This window comes from Stegostoma tigrinum, chromosome 31 (genome assembly GCF_030684315.1).
Source record: "Stegostoma tigrinum isolate sSteTig4 chromosome 31, sSteTig4.hap1, whole genome shotgun sequence".
Lineage (NCBI taxonomy): Eukaryota > Metazoa > Chordata > Chondrichthyes > Orectolobiformes > Stegostomatidae > Stegostoma > Stegostoma tigrinum.
Window position 1 is genome coordinate 36,633,127 of NC_081384.1, and position 19,798 is coordinate 36,652,924.

A 19,798-nucleotide genomic window follows, 5' to 3' on the forward strand; every position below is an offset into this window, starting at 1 on the left:
TCTATAGCTAAGAAATGGACTGTGATTGTGCAGGTAATTGTGTCAGATGCTATCTGGATTGAAAGAATGCGTCACTAATCTTCAATTTGTTGCAGTATATGTTGTGCAATGAATACCATTTGTTCAAAAATCCTATGGACAAATGATTTGCAAGGTAGATTGGAAATGTATCTTCTGTGTTTCATCAACTTCAGTCAATTTTTTTCGAATTCATTCATGGGCGGTTGATGTCGTTGACTTGCCAGCATTTATTGGCTTGCCCTTGAGAAGGTGGCAGTGTGCTTCGCACTGAAACACTGCAGTCCAATTGGTGTAGGTACAATGCACAATGCCTTGAAGGAAGGAGTTCAGAATTGAGAATTCAGATTTAACATGGCGGTGCTAAAGGATTACCAATGTACTTCTAAGTCAGGATGGTGAGTGGCTTGGAGGGAAACTTGCAAGTGATGATGTTATGACATAACTGCTGCTCTTATCTTTCCAGATGGAAGTGGTTGAGAGTTGGGGAATCTGTTGTTAGAGGAGCCAATGTGAATTTCTGCGCTGTATTTTGCAAATGACATACTGTCACTACTGAGTGTCAGTAGTGGAAAAGAGAATGGATAATTGTAGACATGGTGCCAATGAAATAGTCTGTTTAGTTGTGAATGGTATTAAAGTGTCTTGTGTTTGATTAGATTAGATTAGATTACCTACAGTGTGGAAACAGGCCCTTCGACCCAACAAGCCCACACCGCCCCTTGAAGCATCCCACACATCCCTGAACACTATGGGCAATTTAGCAAGGCCAATTCACCTAACCTGCACATCTTTGGACTGTGGGAGGAAACTGGAGCACCCGGAGGAAACCCACGCAGACACGGGGAGAATGTGCAAACTCCACACAGATAGTCGCCCGAGGCTGGAATCGAACCCGGGTCCCTGGTGCCTTGAGGCTGCAGTGCTAACCACTGAGCCACCGTGCCGCCCTGTTGTTGGGCAAGCACTAATCCAGGGACGTGAGGAGTATTCCATCATACTCCAGACATAATGAAATAATGGACAGGCTTTGGGGAGTCAGGAGGTGAGTTACTCACTGCAGGATTCCTAGCCTTTGACCTGCTCTTGTGTTGACAGTATTTATTTGGGTAGTTCACAGTCAGTCTTCTCGATACTAAGTGTGATTTCAACCATTGGAGATCTTTCCTTCAGATTCCCACTGACTCCAGTTTTACCAAGGCTCATGAGGCCAAAATTGGACAAATGAGGCCTTGATGTCAACGGCTTTAAGTCTTTCCATACCTTTAGAATTCAGCTCTTGTGGGCAATGTTTGAATGAAGGCTGTAGAGAGTTTAGTGTCTGACGGACCCTGGAAGAAGCTACACAATGACAATGAGCAGGTTATTGCTTAGTAAGTGTTGCTTGATAGATTTTTGGTGATTCCTTCCATCACCCTATTGAAGATCGTGAGTAGATTGATGTGGCAGCAATTTGGCTCGTTTGGAATTGTCCTTTTTCTTATGTGCAGTATATTCTGGGGCAATTTTCCGATTGTTAGGTAGATGCCTCTATTGTGGCATTGATGGAACAGCTTGGATCGGTGTGCAGCATATTCTAGGACATATACCTTCAGTACTATTGCTGGAATGTTGTCAGAGTTCAAAGCTTTTTAAGTATCCAAAGCCTCCATCTGTTTTATGATGTGACATAGAGTAATGAGGCCAAGAGGTTGCAGATTGTGTTGGAATACAATCCTGCTGCTGACAGCCCACAGTGCTTAATCTTCAGTTGCTATATCTATTCTACGTTTGTTTATTTCAGAACCCTCTCCCCAGCCCCCTTTCTGATGAAGGGTCTAGGCCCGAAGCATCAGCTTTTGTGCTCCTGAGATGCTGCTTGGCCTGCTGTGTTCATCCAGCTCCACACTTTGTTATCTTTAAATTCTTAACATATTTATTGCATTAAGTGCAACATTGTTGCAATGATCTGGTCTCCATTAATTAAATTGAGTTTCACAATTTCCAATACTTTAACTGCTGAAAGACCAAAACCAGTATATTACTAACATTCCACAGTCACCTTCAACTGTACAGTACCAACTATGTGGCAGAAAGCAGTTTTTTCAAAAAAACATTCCCTTCAATTCCTTAAGCATATACTCCTGGGATTCTGTGGCAGCTTTAAATAACTTAGTTTGGCAAACCAAACTAACTTCCATCATAAAAATAGAAAATGCTGCAAATGCACAACACATCAGGCAGCATCAATGTAAGCAAAAGAGAATTTACATCTCATGTTGATGGTTCTTCACAATATTTTTGTGGTTGGTTCTTTCCAGTATATGGAGCTGTTATATTGTTGGTATAATAATTTTGAAATTACATTAAAAGAACTAACTAGTGCCAAACTAGTGACTTTTCTGTAGCTGTCTGTAGTCCTATATTGTGCCTAGCTATTTATACTAATAGCTAGCTACATCACCTGATCTTTCAAAGAATTGTACAGCACGGTACAGGCCCTTTTGGCCCACTATGTTGTGCCAACCTATTATCCCACTAAGATCACTGCATACCCTACATTTTACTATCCTCCATGTACCTATCCAAGAGTCGCTTAAAAATCTCTAAAGTATCTGACTTCACTATCACTGCTGGCAGTGCATTCCACACTCCCACCACTCTGTGTGAAGAACCTATCTCTAACATCTCCCCTATACCTTACTCCAATCACCTTAAAATTATGCCCCCTCGTAGTAATAATTTCTGCCTTGGGGAAAAGTCTCTGACTATCCGCTCTATCTATGCCTGTCATCACCTTATACAGCTCTATCAAGTTGCCTTTCGTCCTCCTTCGCTCCAATGAAAAAAGCCCTAGCTCCCTCAACCTTTCCTCAAAAGACCTGCCCTCCAGTCCAGGCAGCACGTTGGTAAATCTCCTCTGCACCCTGTCTGAAGTTTCCACATCTTTCATATAATGAGGTAACCAGAACTGAACACACTATTCGGAGTGTGGTCTAACAAGAGTTTTACAGAGGTACAGCATAACCTCACAGCTCTTAAACTCAATTCCCCTACCAACGAAAGCCGACACACTGTATGCCTTCTTTATAACCCTATCAACTTGCGTAGCAACTTTGAGGGATCTATGGGTGTGGACCCCAAGATTCTTCTGTTCCTCCACACTGCTGAGAATCTTGCCATTAACCCGGTATTCTGCATTCAAATTCGACCTTCCAAAATTAATCACTTCACACTTTTCCGAGTTGAATTCCATCTGCCACCTCTTTGCCCAGCTCTGCATCCTGTCAATGTCCCACTGCAACCTACAACAGCCCTCCACACTGTCCACAACTCCTCCTACCTTTGTGTCATCAGCAAACTTATTAACCCACCCTTCCACTTCCTCATCCAAGTCATTTATAAAGATCACAAAGAGCAGAGGTCCCAGGACAGATCCCTGCGGAACACCACTTGTCACTGAGCTCCAGGGAATACTTGCCATCTCCTACCACCCTCTGTCTTCTATTGGACAGTCAGTTTTGTATCGCCAAATTTCCCAGAATCCTATGCCTCCTTACTTTCTATGAGCCTACCACGTGGAACCTTATCAAATGCTTTGCTCAAATCCATATACACCATATCCACTGCTCTACCTTCATTGTGTTTTGTCACATCCTCAAACAATTCAATAAGGCTTGTGAGGCATAACCTGCCCCTCACAAAGCCATGCTGACTATTCCTAATCATATTGTGCTTTTTCAAATAATCACAAATACTATCTGTCAGAATCCCCTCCAATAATTTGCCCACCACAGAAGTAAGACTGACCGATCTGTAATTTCCAGGATTATCCCTATTCCCTTTCTTGAACAAGGGAATGACATTTGCCACCCTCCAATCATCTGGTACAACTCCAGTGGACAGCGAGGGCACAAAGATCATCGGCAAAGGTGCTGCAGCCTCTGCCCTCCCTTCCTGTAGAAACCTTGGGTATATTCCGTCTGGCCCAGGGGACTTATCCATCCTCGTTTTTCAAAATTTCTAGCATATCCTCCTTTCTAACATCAATCTGTTCAAGCATATCTGCCTGTTTCATGCTGTCCTCACAAATGTCAAGGTCCCTTTCACAGGTGAGTACTGAAGCATAGTATTCATTACCTCCCCTACTGAGTCCGCACACATTTACTCCACTATCCCTGATTGGCCCTACCAAAAACCTCAGTTAAAACATTAATAGCAGATGGTAAGGTTTTTTTTCCCTTAACCTATACCAGATATCTGCCATTTGAAGACATCCAGAGGAATGTATCTTTTAACCCTCACTGTCACCTGCATCCCGTTTTGCTTATATTTAAGCAGCTGGAGTTTTAAAAAACTTCAGATTATGGCTTATTACTTAATCACAGGTTATTGCCCTTCATAAGCATTTAAAGCTACACCATAAGTTGATAGCTGCCATGCTGTGGGTTAAAGATAATGAAACAATGGATCTGTTTGAACTCTATACTAATTTCCAATGGCACTATTGAGTTCAAGTTTACAATCAGTGTGATTTCTGCCTGCCACTGCAGTCCCTAGCAAACGTGATATCTATTGGAATTGGACCAGAATTTCTACATGTAGGTCCTACCTGCATTTTTAAAGGATTCTGGATCTGAATGCTAACAGCTTTATTTTGAACCTTGTGCGTTGTTATTTTCTTCCCCACTTTGAAGCATTCACTGGGGTTGTTAATGGGCACAATATTAGATTTATCTGAATCTTGTAACCAAATCCATGCAAATCCCACGAGTGCTATTTAGACTATGTGATGTAAATTTCAAATGGTTTTGTGGTTCAACAAAGCTCCATATTCGAGACGTGTTGACTGTTTAGGACACATTCATAACATGATCAATCTGACTAATTATCAATCTGTAAATCCTTCCAATACAACAGGTGGTAGACAATGAGTGTGTTCTCTGGTCAAGCATATACTGTGGAAAGCAACAACAAACCACCACAGAACTTTGGCAATCAATCATCACTGACAAACGTAATCAAAATAGAAGTTCATGGGTGCCAACACCCTTTTAAGAGATGGTACCTGAGAGAGTGTGATAGAGAAATATGAATTGCACTGACCTTCTTTTAACTAAGTGCAGTGGATAGTGCCCTTCGGAATATACAAATAGATGTGTAAAACTAGAACTGCAGAAAATGCATGCTAGAACATTCCAATTATGTCAGAATATATCAGAGAGAATCTCCAACAGGGTTGCATTGTATTTTGAAGTGAGGTTTTGTTATGAAGTTGGCTAGCGTACTTGTGAAATGGAAGGCAGAAAAAGTTAGAAATTGTTGGTAAAAATGATAGTGGGGGGAAAAGCTGTGTGTTCTCCCTCTAGAAGTTCGTGATTTTTTGGAGTTAAAAAGGATGTCTGGCTAGCAGTTTGAAGTGCAAAAGCATCCAAATGAAAACATTTTATATTGAATAGTCAAGCAGTACTTTTATCAAGGCAGCAAGATTGAATTTGACCAATAAATTTAAACCAAGCACTCAGTAATTCAAAGCTACCTGAATTTAAAAACTGATGGTGTTGACAACATCAAACCAATTTTACATAAGAAATACTATTTTATCATTACATTAATAAAGATAAGGGCATTTGGCAAAACCAGGGGGAGAGAACTGCTATGTGCAGCGAGAGCAAGTCTGCCATCTGAGATACAAACCTGGCTTTCACGTAAAATTGAGCTCTCTGAAAAGAGCCGTCAAAGGTACCACGGCATTTTAGTCCAAAGTCCCTACCAAAGAAATTTAAGATAAAAACATCTAAGACGGCAGAATCAGCAGAAGAAAGGCATTTGTGACATGATATCAACAAAAGGAAATTGGAGATAACGGAGAAGACAATAGACTATGCGAACTTAGAGATATTAAGATATTTTTTTTTATTGACTGGATCTGTACAAGGAGTCTTGTTTATTTGATCAGCATTCCAGTAGAATTTAGACCAGTGTTGAAGTAGTTAGTAGCCTGGGTGGGGAATTGTTTAGTTTGTTAGTAATTCTGCTAATTTGTTCATTGTTAGGGTTAAGCAAGTAAATAGTTTCTCATTCGTAAAGTGGAGATGCAGGATCGTCTTTTGTTTAACAGGTTACGATGGGAAAGATGAGCTTCTCTGGGTGTTTTGGGGTAATTAGTAGAAGGGAACCTCTACTCCCATCATAACAGATTGGGGCTTGTGTTTTGGGTTATCTAACAGAGCGGTTCGTCCATTCACCCTCTTAACAGTTTTATGTAGTCTTTTATGTCAAAATTCACTGACGGTGCACAAGCAGCATGAAAAAACTTTTTTTCTGTGCAAAGAGTGTTGATGGAAAAGAAAGAATGAGCAATTGGTATGCAGTGTTTTTGCTGGTGTGAGAAAACACTAAACTGCAAGGGCTTAATATGAATAAACAGCATGTTAACCTGTATATTGGAATTGTGCATTTTTACACTTAGATCTGAAGTAAGTAGCTACTTTGGTAACAGCAGTAAGGCCAGTGACCATGTTAGTGACAAAGAAATCTGCATGTTTACAAATTCATTCTTAGATGAGGGTGCCATTTTCAAAGCTGATATTTCCTGCCAATTCCTAATTTCCCTTAAGGTGATGATGAGCTGGCCTTTTCACCATGTGTAGTGAATATTGTGAAGGTATTATCAATGGGACTTTCTTCTTCTCTGAAACTGCTTTCTCCCTATATGAAAGGCTGTTGCTCATGTGACTGCTTTTGAGAGTGTACTTTTCCAGATGAAGCATTGCAAATCATTTACCTATTTTAGCTGCTACTCACATTGATGTAAACTTCCCTGCTGCCAGCCTTCACTGGCACCTCTAGCAAAGCTGTTATAGTATAGCCACAAGACTAGCATCCATATCACCATGTAGAAAATGACCCAGGTATAAAAATGTGGGACAATTACCATCCCATCAATGTACTCTAGATCATTAGGCTGATGTAAAGATTCACCAACGATGCTTTCTAGCAGTATTAGTTTAGCAATAGCTTGGTCTCTGATGTTCAGCTTGATTTCTGTCTGGTCTGTTCAACCACTGACTTCATTACAGACCTGGTCCAAACATGGGCAAAAGAGCTGAATTCCAGAAGGGGGTTGAGAGTGACTGCCCTTTGATGTCAAGGCTTCATTTGATTGTGTGGCATCAATGAGCTGTAGCAAATGTAGAGTCAATGGGAATTGGGAGGAAAACTATCCAACTGTTAATCGTTCTTGGCACAAAAGAAAATGGTTGTGGTGGTTGTCAGTTATCTCAGCTCCAGGGTATATCTACAGGAGTTTCTCAGGATAGTGTCCTTGGTCCAACCATCTTCGTTGATGACCTCCCCTCCATCATAATGTAGGATGGGGCATATTTGCTAATGATTGCACCGTGTTCAACATCATGCACAACTCCTCAGATACTGAAGTAATCAATGCCCAAATGCACCAAGTCCTGGACAATGTCCAGGCTTTGCTGTTGAATGACCGTTAACATCCATGTCGCACAAATGCCAGGCAATGACCATTTCAACAAGGGCAAATCTAAGCCTCTGATGAAGGGTCTAGGCCCGAAACGTCAGCTTTTGTGCTCCTGAGATGCTGCTTGGCCTGCTGTGTTCATCCAGCTCCACACTTTGTTATCTAACTATTGCCCCTTGACATTCAGTAGCACCACAATTGCTGAATCCTCCACTCTCAACATCCTGGGCATTACCTTTGATCAGAAATCAAAGTGAACTACCCATATAAATCCTGTGGCTACAAGAACAGCTCAGAGATGAGAACACTTCCGCCTGCTTGATTGACACCACATTCACATTCACTCCCTCAACCACTGACACTCAGTCCCAGCATCTATAAGGCACACTGCAGAAAATGATCGAAGTACCTTAAACAACTCCTTCCAAACAGACAACCACTGCCACCTAGAAGAACAAGGACCCAGTAAACACATTTGCTTTCATTTCTGAAGTTTGAAAAAGCATTTGGCTTTGCAAACACAACATCAACAGCCTCACGTTTACAATATGAATTCTCTTTGAAATGGTTTCTCAGACACATGTGGACAAACAGTAGAGGGCAGTAGGACCCAATGCATGACAACACCACCAAATACAGGTTCCCCTCCAAGCCAACCAACATCCTGACATTGGAAGTGTATGAGTTTGTTGACTCGCTTGCCGAGCAAGTCATCAACTCCATCCACAACCCAAGCTACAGATCTTTTCTAAAACTTTAAATTGGAAGTGTATCACCATCCATTCGGTTTCACTGGTTCAAAATCCTGGAACTGCCTCCTTAATAGCCTCATGGGTTTACCTACACCAAATGGATTGCAGCAGTTCAAGAATGCAGCCCACCACCAATACCTAAAGGAAACGAAGAATGGGCAATAAATACTGTCCGCCAGCGAAGGCCATATCTCATGAATGAGTTTTTTAGAAAATACTAGGAATCTATCTGCTGATTATCAGCCGTTGCCCTCTGCTGAAGGTCCACATGTGTCTGAGAGACCATTTCAAAGTGAATGTGTGTTGTACATGTGAGGCCATGGATATTGACTGTTTTTGCAAAGCCAAATACTTTTTCAAACTTCAGAAATGAGGACAAATGTGTTTACTGTCTCCTTTCAAATGTCAGCACTGCTTTCATTTTCAAAACTATTTGTATATGTAACCAAAAGCCATAGTAAACAGTAAGTGAAAGGTTAAATTATATTTAAGGTTTTATAAGAAAGCTTAAAATAAAATAGGCTAAAGCTGTATTTGTGTGGTTTTTGTGATGCTGTGTAAAGCGTTCAATTAGTTCACAGCCTGCATTCTGAAAAGTGCTCTCTATGTCTTGAGTTTTGACAACTGGTAAAAAACAAATATTAAAATGCCTCTTGAGAGAAAATTATTATCCAAAGAATGTTTATTTTGTCGTCTTGTAAAAGAATGTATTTTTTTAAACAAGTTCAATCTCACCATTTGTTTCCAAAAAAGTCTGTACAGAATCAATTGTGATCTTCTCTAGATAGGAGCCACCACCTGCAAAGCTGTTGGGTTTGCCCAAAGTCACATTCTCAGCTGCTGCTTTATTTTTGGGTGTATGTGGGTGTGTGTGTGTTATTGTTTGTGCTGGAGGTCCCTGTATTCCTTTCCATCAAACATTTCTAATGCAATTCCAAGTACCTTTGAGCCTAGCCTGGTTCAAATATATTTTGCATTTTCTTCAGGGGAGTGAAAAACCTGTGTTTCGACTTTTTGATTCATTCAATATTTAACTTAGTCTACACTAAAGACATTTTCTGTTTTCTAGCTACAAGCTCTGCTCATCTAGAAGATCTAGCTTATCTTGATGAACAGCGACACACACCGTTGCGGACATCTCTGAGAATGCCACGGCAGCATGTGGTCGGAGGTCGCACCCCACAGGACCTTCGAGGTAAGCAGCAGGCCAGATTGTGCTATGCTGAGTAGCATTTTGTTATCCAGGTCTTTTCCTCCTAATTAACAGCCTCTATACACTGTAACACCCTCTATGGCCTACTGTGAACAGGTGGTTGGGAGGTGCTATGTTAAGCTTCAAGCTTTTTATTGATGTTTTTCATTTGAATGGAATAACTTGAAATGTTAAGTCTTCAACGCAAATGCCTTGATGACCTGGCCCATTTGGATGCTGATATTTAAAAGTACCCACCTTAAACATCTACATTTATTCTTGAAGACGTATTGGTGAGGCCATAATGATGAATGATATCATGTTGATTTGGCATGAAACTGGCTGGTCCAGTCATTGACAAAAACTACACCAGTGAGATGGAACTCCTTACATTCAGAAGGAGGTGCTTTCAGCCACTTGGCTGCCTTACTGTTTTTAACCATCAGTTTCATTTTTTGGAACTCACTTTTTTTTCTTTCTTGGAGGAGTTGATTTTCACATGAATTGCATTTCTGTATCTTTTAAAAAGACTGCTTTGTAGATGCTGAGGTAGTCACTTAACTTATGTTCAGGGTCTGAATTTATCACTGACAGTTTGCTCCTTGGTGAGCACGAACATCCTGTGTTGACTTTCCGATCAACAATATTTGATATTTTTATCACCCTACTTCATAAAGAAGCACGCCACCTCAGCGTATTGTTTTCTCAGTCCAAGTTAAAATTAATTGTTGTCATGTGTGGAATCGTGGAGAAGCATCCATTCTGCGTCACTGATTGGAAAAATGTGTTGTGCACATATATGTTGTTCCAATGGATTGATGAGAGTAACGTTTTATAAAATATTTACAGAATATTTATCAGCTCAACTCATAGGAATTGGAAGAGGCCATTCAACCCCTTGAGCCTCTTCCAGTATTCAGTGAGACTAGAGCTGCAGTGTATCTAAGCCCTCTGCTACATCCCTTTAATAGCCTGGGTTAGCAAAAAGAAACTACCAATATTGTATTTAAATGTATTAATTGAGAGAGTATTTACTGCTATTTGTGCGAGAATGTTACACACTTCTAATACCCTTTGCGTGAAGAACCGTTTCCTGTTTTTCTTCTAAATGGACTGACTTAAATTTAAAGGTTATGTGCCGTTGGGCTTGAGACCACACACCACCAGACAAAGTGCTCAGTATACACCCTGTCAATCCATATGACATATGTAGAACTAAAAACTTAAATCAAGTTACCCTTTAGTCTTCTGTATTCCAGGAAATACAAACTCAGTTTCTGTTATTTATCCTAAGAATGGAGTCTTTAGATCCCCAGTATTATGCTGCTAAATCTGTGCTGTACTCTTCGCAAAGACAATGTATTGTTTCTGCATTGCAGTGTCCTGACCTGTTCACAGTGCTGCAAATATCATTTAAATAAAGCTTTGTATAACTGTAGCAAAACTTGTTTTTATGTTCTAACCGTCCAGAACTAAGTACTGCCGATTTAAAAGATTTGTTCAGATCCATAAGTTAACCAACAGACCATCAAATCGTATGACCAGACTAAATTATGCATCTTTCCAAGTTGTATTTATTGTTTCAATTATCAACTTAGGTTTGAGGCAGAAGGTGTTCAAGATAAGCCAATCGCCTGAACGGCTACATATTGTGTTGCACCATAGCTGATGATGATGGTCTGGTAAAATCTAATTCTTCATACTTAACCCCCTCAAGAAAATGTAGCACAATTAAGACATTCTAAATTAAAGTATACTCTGGGAATTGATTGACAAAATTAATTGAAACCTTGCAAAATGATCTCAAATGTGTTCTAATGTGCCAGGATCTTTTCCAGGTCATGGCACACATTTCAAAGCAAAATCAGAATGGAGAACGAAAGGTACTGGCTAGTACACGTGCACATCTTGATGAGTCAAGGGCATCTTTTAAAAGCAGGACTTTTTAAAAGACCCACTAATAATGAATGGATCCTTACTCTGTCTATCCACAATGTAAACAAACAAGTAAATTCGATATGTGTATAATTTGCTACATCTAGGCTTTTAACATCATAATTTCATTTACTCAATATTTACAGGACACATAATTTCTGTGGCTGTTAATGTTAGTTTTATTTATTGATGTATGAGAATTTGTTTTAGGCAGTTAAATAAAATTTGCACTGAAGCCACTACCAGATGGTAGTAGATTTGAGACCCAGGGCTGCAATCTGTTGCTAGGTCCACCTAAGGTGATTGAGATGCATTTTCACCATTATTGGTCAAACATGAATTAGAACACGTAATAGATAGTGAAGTTTAGTGCTGCTTCTAGAGAAAGACTTCACGTGTGCTTTTCATCATTCAATATGGATCAGTTTTGATATGAACTTTAGAGGAGATTTAAAACTTTCACTACCCTTATTAACTTGAGTTACACCCTAGTGGTATGTCACTTGGAAGGAAAAACTGAGGGATCGCATTCTATATTATTTTATTGTTTTACTGCCCATCCACCCTTCTGCTCCTAACCCACTTTCAAACCCGGGACTGTCTAATGCTCTATCAGAAAGCTAATTTTTCTTTGCTACTGTGAGTTACATAGAATTAGTGACATTGCCGAATCCCCATAGCGACCATATTTAACTAATTAAGTGAAACCATTGCTACCTCTGCAAACTCATGAAATTGAGAATTCTTTCCTTCTCGGATGCTAGTTCACCAGAAGCCATTTTGTTTTTGCATGTCGTCTGGGTGGGGAGTGCTAATTATTGCATTTTTAAAACTTGTAAGGTTGTAAATATTTATTTATTTATTTGGTGTTGTTTGTATAAATGCAGCGAGAGGTCAATGAAAATATGTTCCCGAACTTGAATCATACCTTTCTCATGATTCTGGTTACTGACCTGTGGAATTAAAGTAGATACAATTTCAAGAGCTTACCGTGAAACAGATTGATAGTTTTTTCAAGGTGGATTTGATTTTCATACAACTATTCTTAAAGTAAGACTAATCTTGCAAAGTTCTTTTGTCCTCCTTGTGCATTGGCTGAAATGAAAAGGATAAGAAGATTGAACATTGAATTGACCAAAAGATCCTCTATCCAAATGTTTTAAACTTACTTCGAGGAACATTTCACTTAGTGTCCTCAGTAAAACTAATATCATCAAACTGTGAATAAAATATTAGTGAAATTATTAGTTTAGTTTCAAAGTTCAGTGCCCATTCTGAAAATTGAGGTAAAATTTAATGAAAAACGTTCTCCCTCCTCTTTTCCCTATCTGTCTGCCCTGTCTGACTCAGTCTGCCCCTTCAGATTAATACCCTTTTTGGAATTTATGTGGATTTTACTCAAACTAAAAGGCATAACAGATATGAAATTAGAACGGAGTACTTTTTTCATATAAAGACCCTATTTTTAGAATATGGAAAAATATAGAATAAAGCTTTTAAAATTGACCAACTAATTTTTAGCAGAATTCCATGCTCTAAGTGAAGATATTTCTCCTCACCTCAGTCCTGAATGTCCACCTTGCACCCTGAGGCTATATTACCTTGTTTTTGAGCCTCTTGTCAGGAGATCATCATCTCTGCCAACAGTGACATCTTTTGTACCAGCTTTTAAACCCTGTTGCAATAATTGCTGGTATATAGAGTAATAGAGTTGTACAACACAAAAACAGACCTTTAGCTTCAACTCATCCATTTCGACCACATATCTTAATCTAGTCCCATTTGCCAGCATTTGGCCCATATCCCTCTAAACCCTTCCTATTCATATAACCATCCAGATGCCTTTTAAATGTTGTATTTGTGCCAGCTTTGACTGTTTCCTCTGGTAGCTCATTCCATATACGCACCACAGTCTGCGTGAAAAAAATTGTCTCTTAGGTCTCTTTCAAATGTTTCCTCTCTCACCTTAAACTAATGCCCTCTAGTTTTGGACACCCCTATGCTGGGGAATAGACCTTGTCTCTTTACCCCATCCATGCCCCTCATGATTTTATAAACCTCTGTAATGTCACCCTACAGCCTCTGACACTGCAGGGAAAATAGCCCTAGACTATTCAGCCTCTCTCTTTAGCTCAAACCTTCCAACTCTGGCAACACCCTTGTGAATATTTTCTGAACCCTTTCAGTTTTCACAACATGATTCCTGTATCAGGGAGTGAAGAATTGCATGCAGCATTCCAAAAGTGGCCTAATCAATGTCCTGTACAACCCTATACTCAGTGCAGTGACTAATAAAGGAAAACATAGCAAATGCCGCCTTCACTATCCTATGTACCTGTGATTCTGCTTTCAGGGAGCTATGAACTTGCGCTCCATGGTCTCTTTGTTCAGCAGCACTTCCCAGGACTTTACCATTATAAGTGGTAAGGAAGAACTGTAGGAAAAGAGAGAGCCAACCGTGGATGTCAGGGCAAATAAAGGAAAGTATCAGATTGAAAAAAAAAACACATACAAAAAAGCAAAGAGTAGTGGGGAAACTAGTAGACTGGAAAATCTTTAAAGTTCAACAGAAAGTCACAAAAAATGTTGTAAAGAAAAGTAAGATAGATTGTGAGAGTAAACTAGCTCAGAATATAAAAACAGGCAGCAAAAGTTTTGATAAATATGTAATTCGTAAAAGAGTGATGGAGGTAAACATTGGTCCTTTAGAGGATGAGAAGGCTAATTTAATAGCTGGGAATGAGGAAATAGCCAAGACATTAAACAATTATTCCGTGTCAGTTTTCATAGTCGAAGACACAAATAACACGCCGAAAACTAATGGCAGGAAGGTTATAACAGGAAAGGACCTAGAAACTATCATTATCACTAAGGAGGCAGTGCTGGGCAAGTTAATGGGGCCTAAAGGTAGCCAAGTCTCTTGGCCCTGATGAAATGCACCCCAGGGTACTATAAGAGGTGATGGGGGAAATAGCAAATGCGCGTGTAATTATTTACCAAAATTCACTGTAGTCTGGGGTGTTTCCTGCAGATTGGAAAACAGCCAATGTGATGCCACTGTTGAAAAAAGGAAGTAGACAAAAAGCGGGTAACTATAGGCCAGTTAGCTTAACTTCAGTAGTGGGGAAAATGCTTGAATCTATCATTAAGGAAGAAATAGCAAGACATCTGGATATAAATTATCCCATTGGGAACACCCAGCATGGGTTCATGAAGGGTAGGTCATGTTTAACTAATTTGGTGGAATTCTTTGAGGACATTACTTCCATGGTGGATAATGGGGAACCTGTGGATATGGTGTAACTGGATTTCCAGAAGGCATTTGACAAGGTGCCACACCAAAGGCTGCTACAGAAGATAAAGTGACATGGTGGCATTACAGGTAATGTATTGGCATGGGTACAGATTGGTTGACCAGTAGAAAACAAAGAGTAGGGGTAAATGGGGGTTTTTCTGGTTGGCGGTCAGTGGCTAGTGGTGTGCCTCAGGGATCAGTGTTGGGACCCCAATTGTTTACAATTTACATAGATGATTTGGAGTTGGGGGTCTCAGTGTGGTGTGTCAAAATTTGCAGATGACACTGAGGTGAGTGGGAGAGCAAAGTGTGCAGAAGACACAAAGCCTGCAGAGGGACATAGATAGTCTAAGTGAGTGGGTAAAGGTCTGGCAGATGGGGTACAATGTTGATAAGTGTGAAGTTATCCATTTTGGTAGGAATATCAGGAAGATGGGCTATGTTTTAAATGGTAAAATATTACAACACGCTGCTGTGCAGAGGGACTTGGGTGTCCTTGTGCATGAACCGCTGAAGATGGGGTTGCAGGTGCAACAGGTAATTAAAAAGACAAATGGAATTTTGTCTGCTATTGCTCGAGGGATGGAGTTTAAAAACAGGGAGGCTATGCTGCAGCTGTATAGGGTCCTGGTGAGGCCATACCTGGAGTACTGTGTGCAGTTTTGGTCTCCTTACCTGAAGAGATATACTAGCACTGGAAGGGGTGCAGAGGAGATTCACTCAGTTGATTCCAGAATTGAGAGGGTTGGATTATGAGGAGAGACTGAGTAGATTGGGATTACACTCATTGGAATTCAGAAGAATGAGGGGAGATCTTATAAAAACATATAAAATTATGAAGGGAATGGAAAAGGTGGAAGCAGGGAGGTTGTTTCTGCTAGCAGGTGAAACTAGGACTAAAGGGCATCGCCTCAAAATAAAGGGAAGCTGATGTGGGACTGAGATCAGGAGGAACTTCTTCACCCAAAGGGTTGTGTGTCTGTGGAATTCCCTGCCCAGTGAAGTGGTTGAAGCTACCTCGCTGAACGTTTTTAAGCCAGGCTAGATAAATTTTTGAACAGTAAAGGAATTAAGGATTATGGTGAGCGGGCGGGTAAGTGGAGCTGAGTCTCAAAAAGATCAGCCATGATCTTATTAAATGGCAGTGCAGGCTTGAGGGGCCAGATGGCCTACTCCTCCTCTTGGTTCTTGTGTTCTTATTAAATGTCTAAGTCCTGCCCTGATTTGCCTTTCCAAAACGCAGCACTGCACATTCACTTAAACTCTATCTGCTGCTCCTCGGTCCATTTCCCGATCTGATCAAGATCCCATTATATTCTGAGGAAACCTTCTTCACTTTCCTGCTTGATTTCAGTGACTGATGTTCAAGATCACCCAGATCCTTTTGCGTATCAATATTTCTTTTCCAATTGAGCTCCATACAAATAATACGGTGTTGTTTTTCCAACCAGAGTGGGCAAACTCACTCTCATTCATGTGATTTCCTTGGTCTCTAATAGATTGTCCTGTGCAGTATGTTGTTATGTTCTTGAAAGTTTCTTGTCACAATCTCTTTTTTTTAAATCAAGTCAATTAAAAAAGATTATAGCAAGTATTTTAACTTGAAGGAACCGATGACCAATGGCTAGAATCAAGAGATGGCTTTCAGTTGGTAAAACCCATTTTAACTGAATATAGGAATTTATGGTGAGAAACGTGTTGATATGCGGACAGAACTGTCATAGGAAATGTGAACTGTACCAAGACTTCATATCTGTGAGGTTAAAAACATTTAAAAAGTCAGATTTTAATGCCTGCTATGCATTTACCCCCTCACTCAACTTGCCTAAATCTCCTTAAAACCTCTTCCCATTCAATTCATCCAAATTTTGTGTCCTCAACAGACTTGGAAATATTACATTTAAATCCTTCATCCAAATTGTTGATACATACTGTGAATAGCTGGCACCCAATCATTGATTCTTTGCAGTAGCCCACTAGTCACTGGCCTCCACTCTGAAGAAGAACTTATTCCTCCTGCCTTTCCTGTGCACTAACAAATTCTCAATCTATGCCATATTACCCCCAATTCCATTTGCTTTCATCCTGTGTACTAGCTATTTATGTGGAGCTTTTATCCGAAGCTTTCTGAAAATTCAAATACTTCGCATCCACTCGTCTCACTTATCTGTTCTACTAGTTATGTACCCAGAAAATCTCCAGTAGGTTTGTCAAACATGATTTCCATCTTATAAATCCATGTTGACTTCATCCATTCCCGTCCACTTTGTCAAAGTGCTCTGTTATCACATCCTTTATAATAGACTAGCATTCTCTCACTAACGTGAGACTAACTGGTCTGTAATTCCTTGTTTCCTTGTTCCCTCTTTTTTTTTAAACTAATGAGCTTTGTTTACCACCCACCAATCTGCCAGGACTGTTCCAGAATAGACAGAATTTTGGAACACATCCAGAAATCTCCAGGGTCACTTCCTTTAGTACCTAGGGACATAAATCCCCAGGGCCTGAGTAATATATCAGCTTTCAGTCCTGTTAATTTCTCCAGCACTACTACTATTTACTGATACAGACTTCCTTCAATTCCTCCTTCCCAATAGGTCCTTCATTCCCGGTATTTCTGGGGAGTTATTTGTGCTGCCTTCTATGAAGGTAGAAGTTATTAGATTTACTCTGTGATTTCCTTCCTCTCTAATCGATTGTCCCGTTGCAGTATGTTTTTATGTTCTTGAAAGTTTCTTTTTTCTTTTAATCAAATCAATTAAAATAAGTTATAGCAAGTATTTTAATTTGAAGGAACTGATGACCAATGACTAGAATCAAGAGATGGCTTTCTGTTGGTAAAACCCATTTTAACTGAATGTAGGAATGATGAGAAACATGTTGACGTGCAGACAAAACTGTCATAGGAAATGTGAACTGTACCAAGACTTCATATCTGTGAGGTTAAAAACATTAAAAACATTAAAAACTCAGATTTTAATGGTGCATGTTTAAAAGTCTTGTGTTGTATAGTAGTTTTCACGTTTAATTGCTTCAAACCTGAGGCAATAATCTGCTGCAGTGTTATACCTGGGCAATATCTGCTGTTGTACTTTTTTGTGCTGCAATGCCAAGCTTTTTAATTGGATTTTAGTTGTATTTATTTCTCATTTGAATTAATAAATGCCATAAATTGAAGCATGGCCTCTGTACAATCCTGTACTCTTTTAACTTTCTCCTGACTTAAACTTGTAAATGTTGAAGATAATGCCAATCTGGCTTTTGCACACTTCAGATGGGTTAAACCCAAATCATTCTTTAATTCCTGAATAATGCTACTTGCATACTTTTTGACTGCTGTAAAGCTGAGGTTGTACACTGATGTAACTGTGCTTATATGGAGTTTAGAGAGTGGAGCTTTGTCTACTCATTTGACGATGCAACAACCTTTTGATTAAGATTTGCACAGCAAGTCTTGAAAATGCAGTGCCAAGAATAGAACAACAAAAGAGTCTGTAGTTTGTCATCTCAAATGGTTGTTGCAGCTGACCTTGCACCTGCTTAGTTCCATAGTACACAATGTCACATCATGTGCTGATTCTCTGACAGGAAAGGAAAATTCGAATAAGGCTATCTGTGTACTGAATGAAACGAAACTGTTTAGCATCAGAAGTACATGCCATGCTTGAAGTCTGATGCCTGTTTATTATTGCTCTTATGCTTGTGATTTTTGCTAACATTTTACATCACTTTCTGGCTTTTCTCTGATTTTTGCTTTAGCCTCCACTAATGCCCATGCTTGGCACACTCATTCACGTAAGTTACAGTTCTTGTTAATATAACCTTGAAGTGTTCAACTTAATTTGATGGCAACACAGTCTTTAGCTGCTCAATAATCCATTGCTTTCCTTGTATGTAGGTGCTAGATAAAGAAGCATACGTTTTGAGAAAGTTAGTTCCAAATTCTTATCCTAGAAGAAAGAAGTACTGGAAAGCACCTATTTTTGATAGACAACAGAGTTGAGGGTTATGGGATGACCAGCAGGAAAGTGAAGTTGAGACCACAACCAGATTAACCATAACCTTGTTAAATGGTGGAGCAGGCTGAAAGAAACTAAATAGCCTGCCCTTGTTTCTAATTCCCATGTTCCTATTTTTGTTCTTTGCTTCTAACCTTTGACTCTTAACTACTTAAAAATCTTCTGGCCAAAGAACAGATTTTGCTGTTGCACTTTCTTACAGTTCTCAGCTATAATAGTGATCTCCTGTACATGCTAAAGCCTAGATTTCTGATTGCATCAGCCCTTTAATTGTAACATATTAAGCCCAATTAAAAATTCTAGGCTGAAGTGTTTTGAAAGCTGATCAAATTGCAGCAAAAGTTTCAGGAAGCACACTCCATTAAATGAACAATAGCTAAGAAAGATTTTGAAATATTAAGAGGCCTTCCATTAAATATGAAGATGAGGACTTTTTTCTGCAAATTGTTGTTAGTCTTTGAATTCTCTTCCATAGCGAGCAATGGTGTTAGGATCAGTGATATATTTCAGGCTGAGTTGGTCAGATTTTTTGATGATGGATAATGTGGAACAAATAGACTTAATCCTGACTAAAAGCTGCAGCAAACTGTGGCAATTTAATTAATGTTTTTAGTTCAGTCACAGAATGTGGGTGCCTCTGGCTAAGCTAGTATTTATTTGCTCATTCCTAATTATGCAAAGGCTGTTTAAGACTCAGTCACATTGCTGTGGATTTGGAGTTGCATGTAGGCTAGATCAGGCAAGGATGGCAGATTTCCTTCCCTAAGTAACATCTGCCTTGAATAATACGTTAACTCTGTTACTGCTGACTGTGCCAAAGAGGCTGTTATGATTCCTGAGGAGACTGATTAGTTGAAAACTTAATTGAACATCAAATGCCTGACAGACAAGGATCACACCATAAGAGTTCACGTTTTGAGACATTTAATGTTTTTAAAAAAAACTGAAAGCAATTTTAACTAAACACTATTTCAATTGCCAACTTATACTACGGAATAGATTTGCTCTATTCAACTTTTAAAACAACCAAAAATACCCAATCCCATACCACTTTTATCCTTTGTTCCTTAAATGGGCTCTTCATTCTCCAAGAAACAGTTGTGATTTTTAGTTCGA

General features: G+C 39.5%; 1 protein-coding gene across 18 annotated transcripts in view; it reads left to right on the forward strand.

The window, feature by feature from the left end:
- Window positions 1–19,798, forward strand: part of tanc2a (tetratricopeptide repeat, ankyrin repeat and coiled-coil containing 2a) — a 778,741-nt gene that overhangs the window by 576,350 nt on the left and 182,593 nt on the right. For 16 of the 18 annotated variants that reach the window (XM_059638827.1, XM_059638832.1, XM_059638830.1 and 13 more), the window contains 2 exons: window positions 9,311–9,436; window positions 18,423–18,458. In XM_059638827.1, the coding sequence (XP_059494810.1) occupies window positions 9,311–9,436; window positions 18,423–18,458 (162 nt within the window). The remainder of the gene's footprint in view (window positions 1–9,310; window positions 9,437–18,422; window positions 18,459–19,798) is intronic. The other 2 variants (XM_048560291.2, XM_048560293.2) reach the window with 1 other exon arrangement.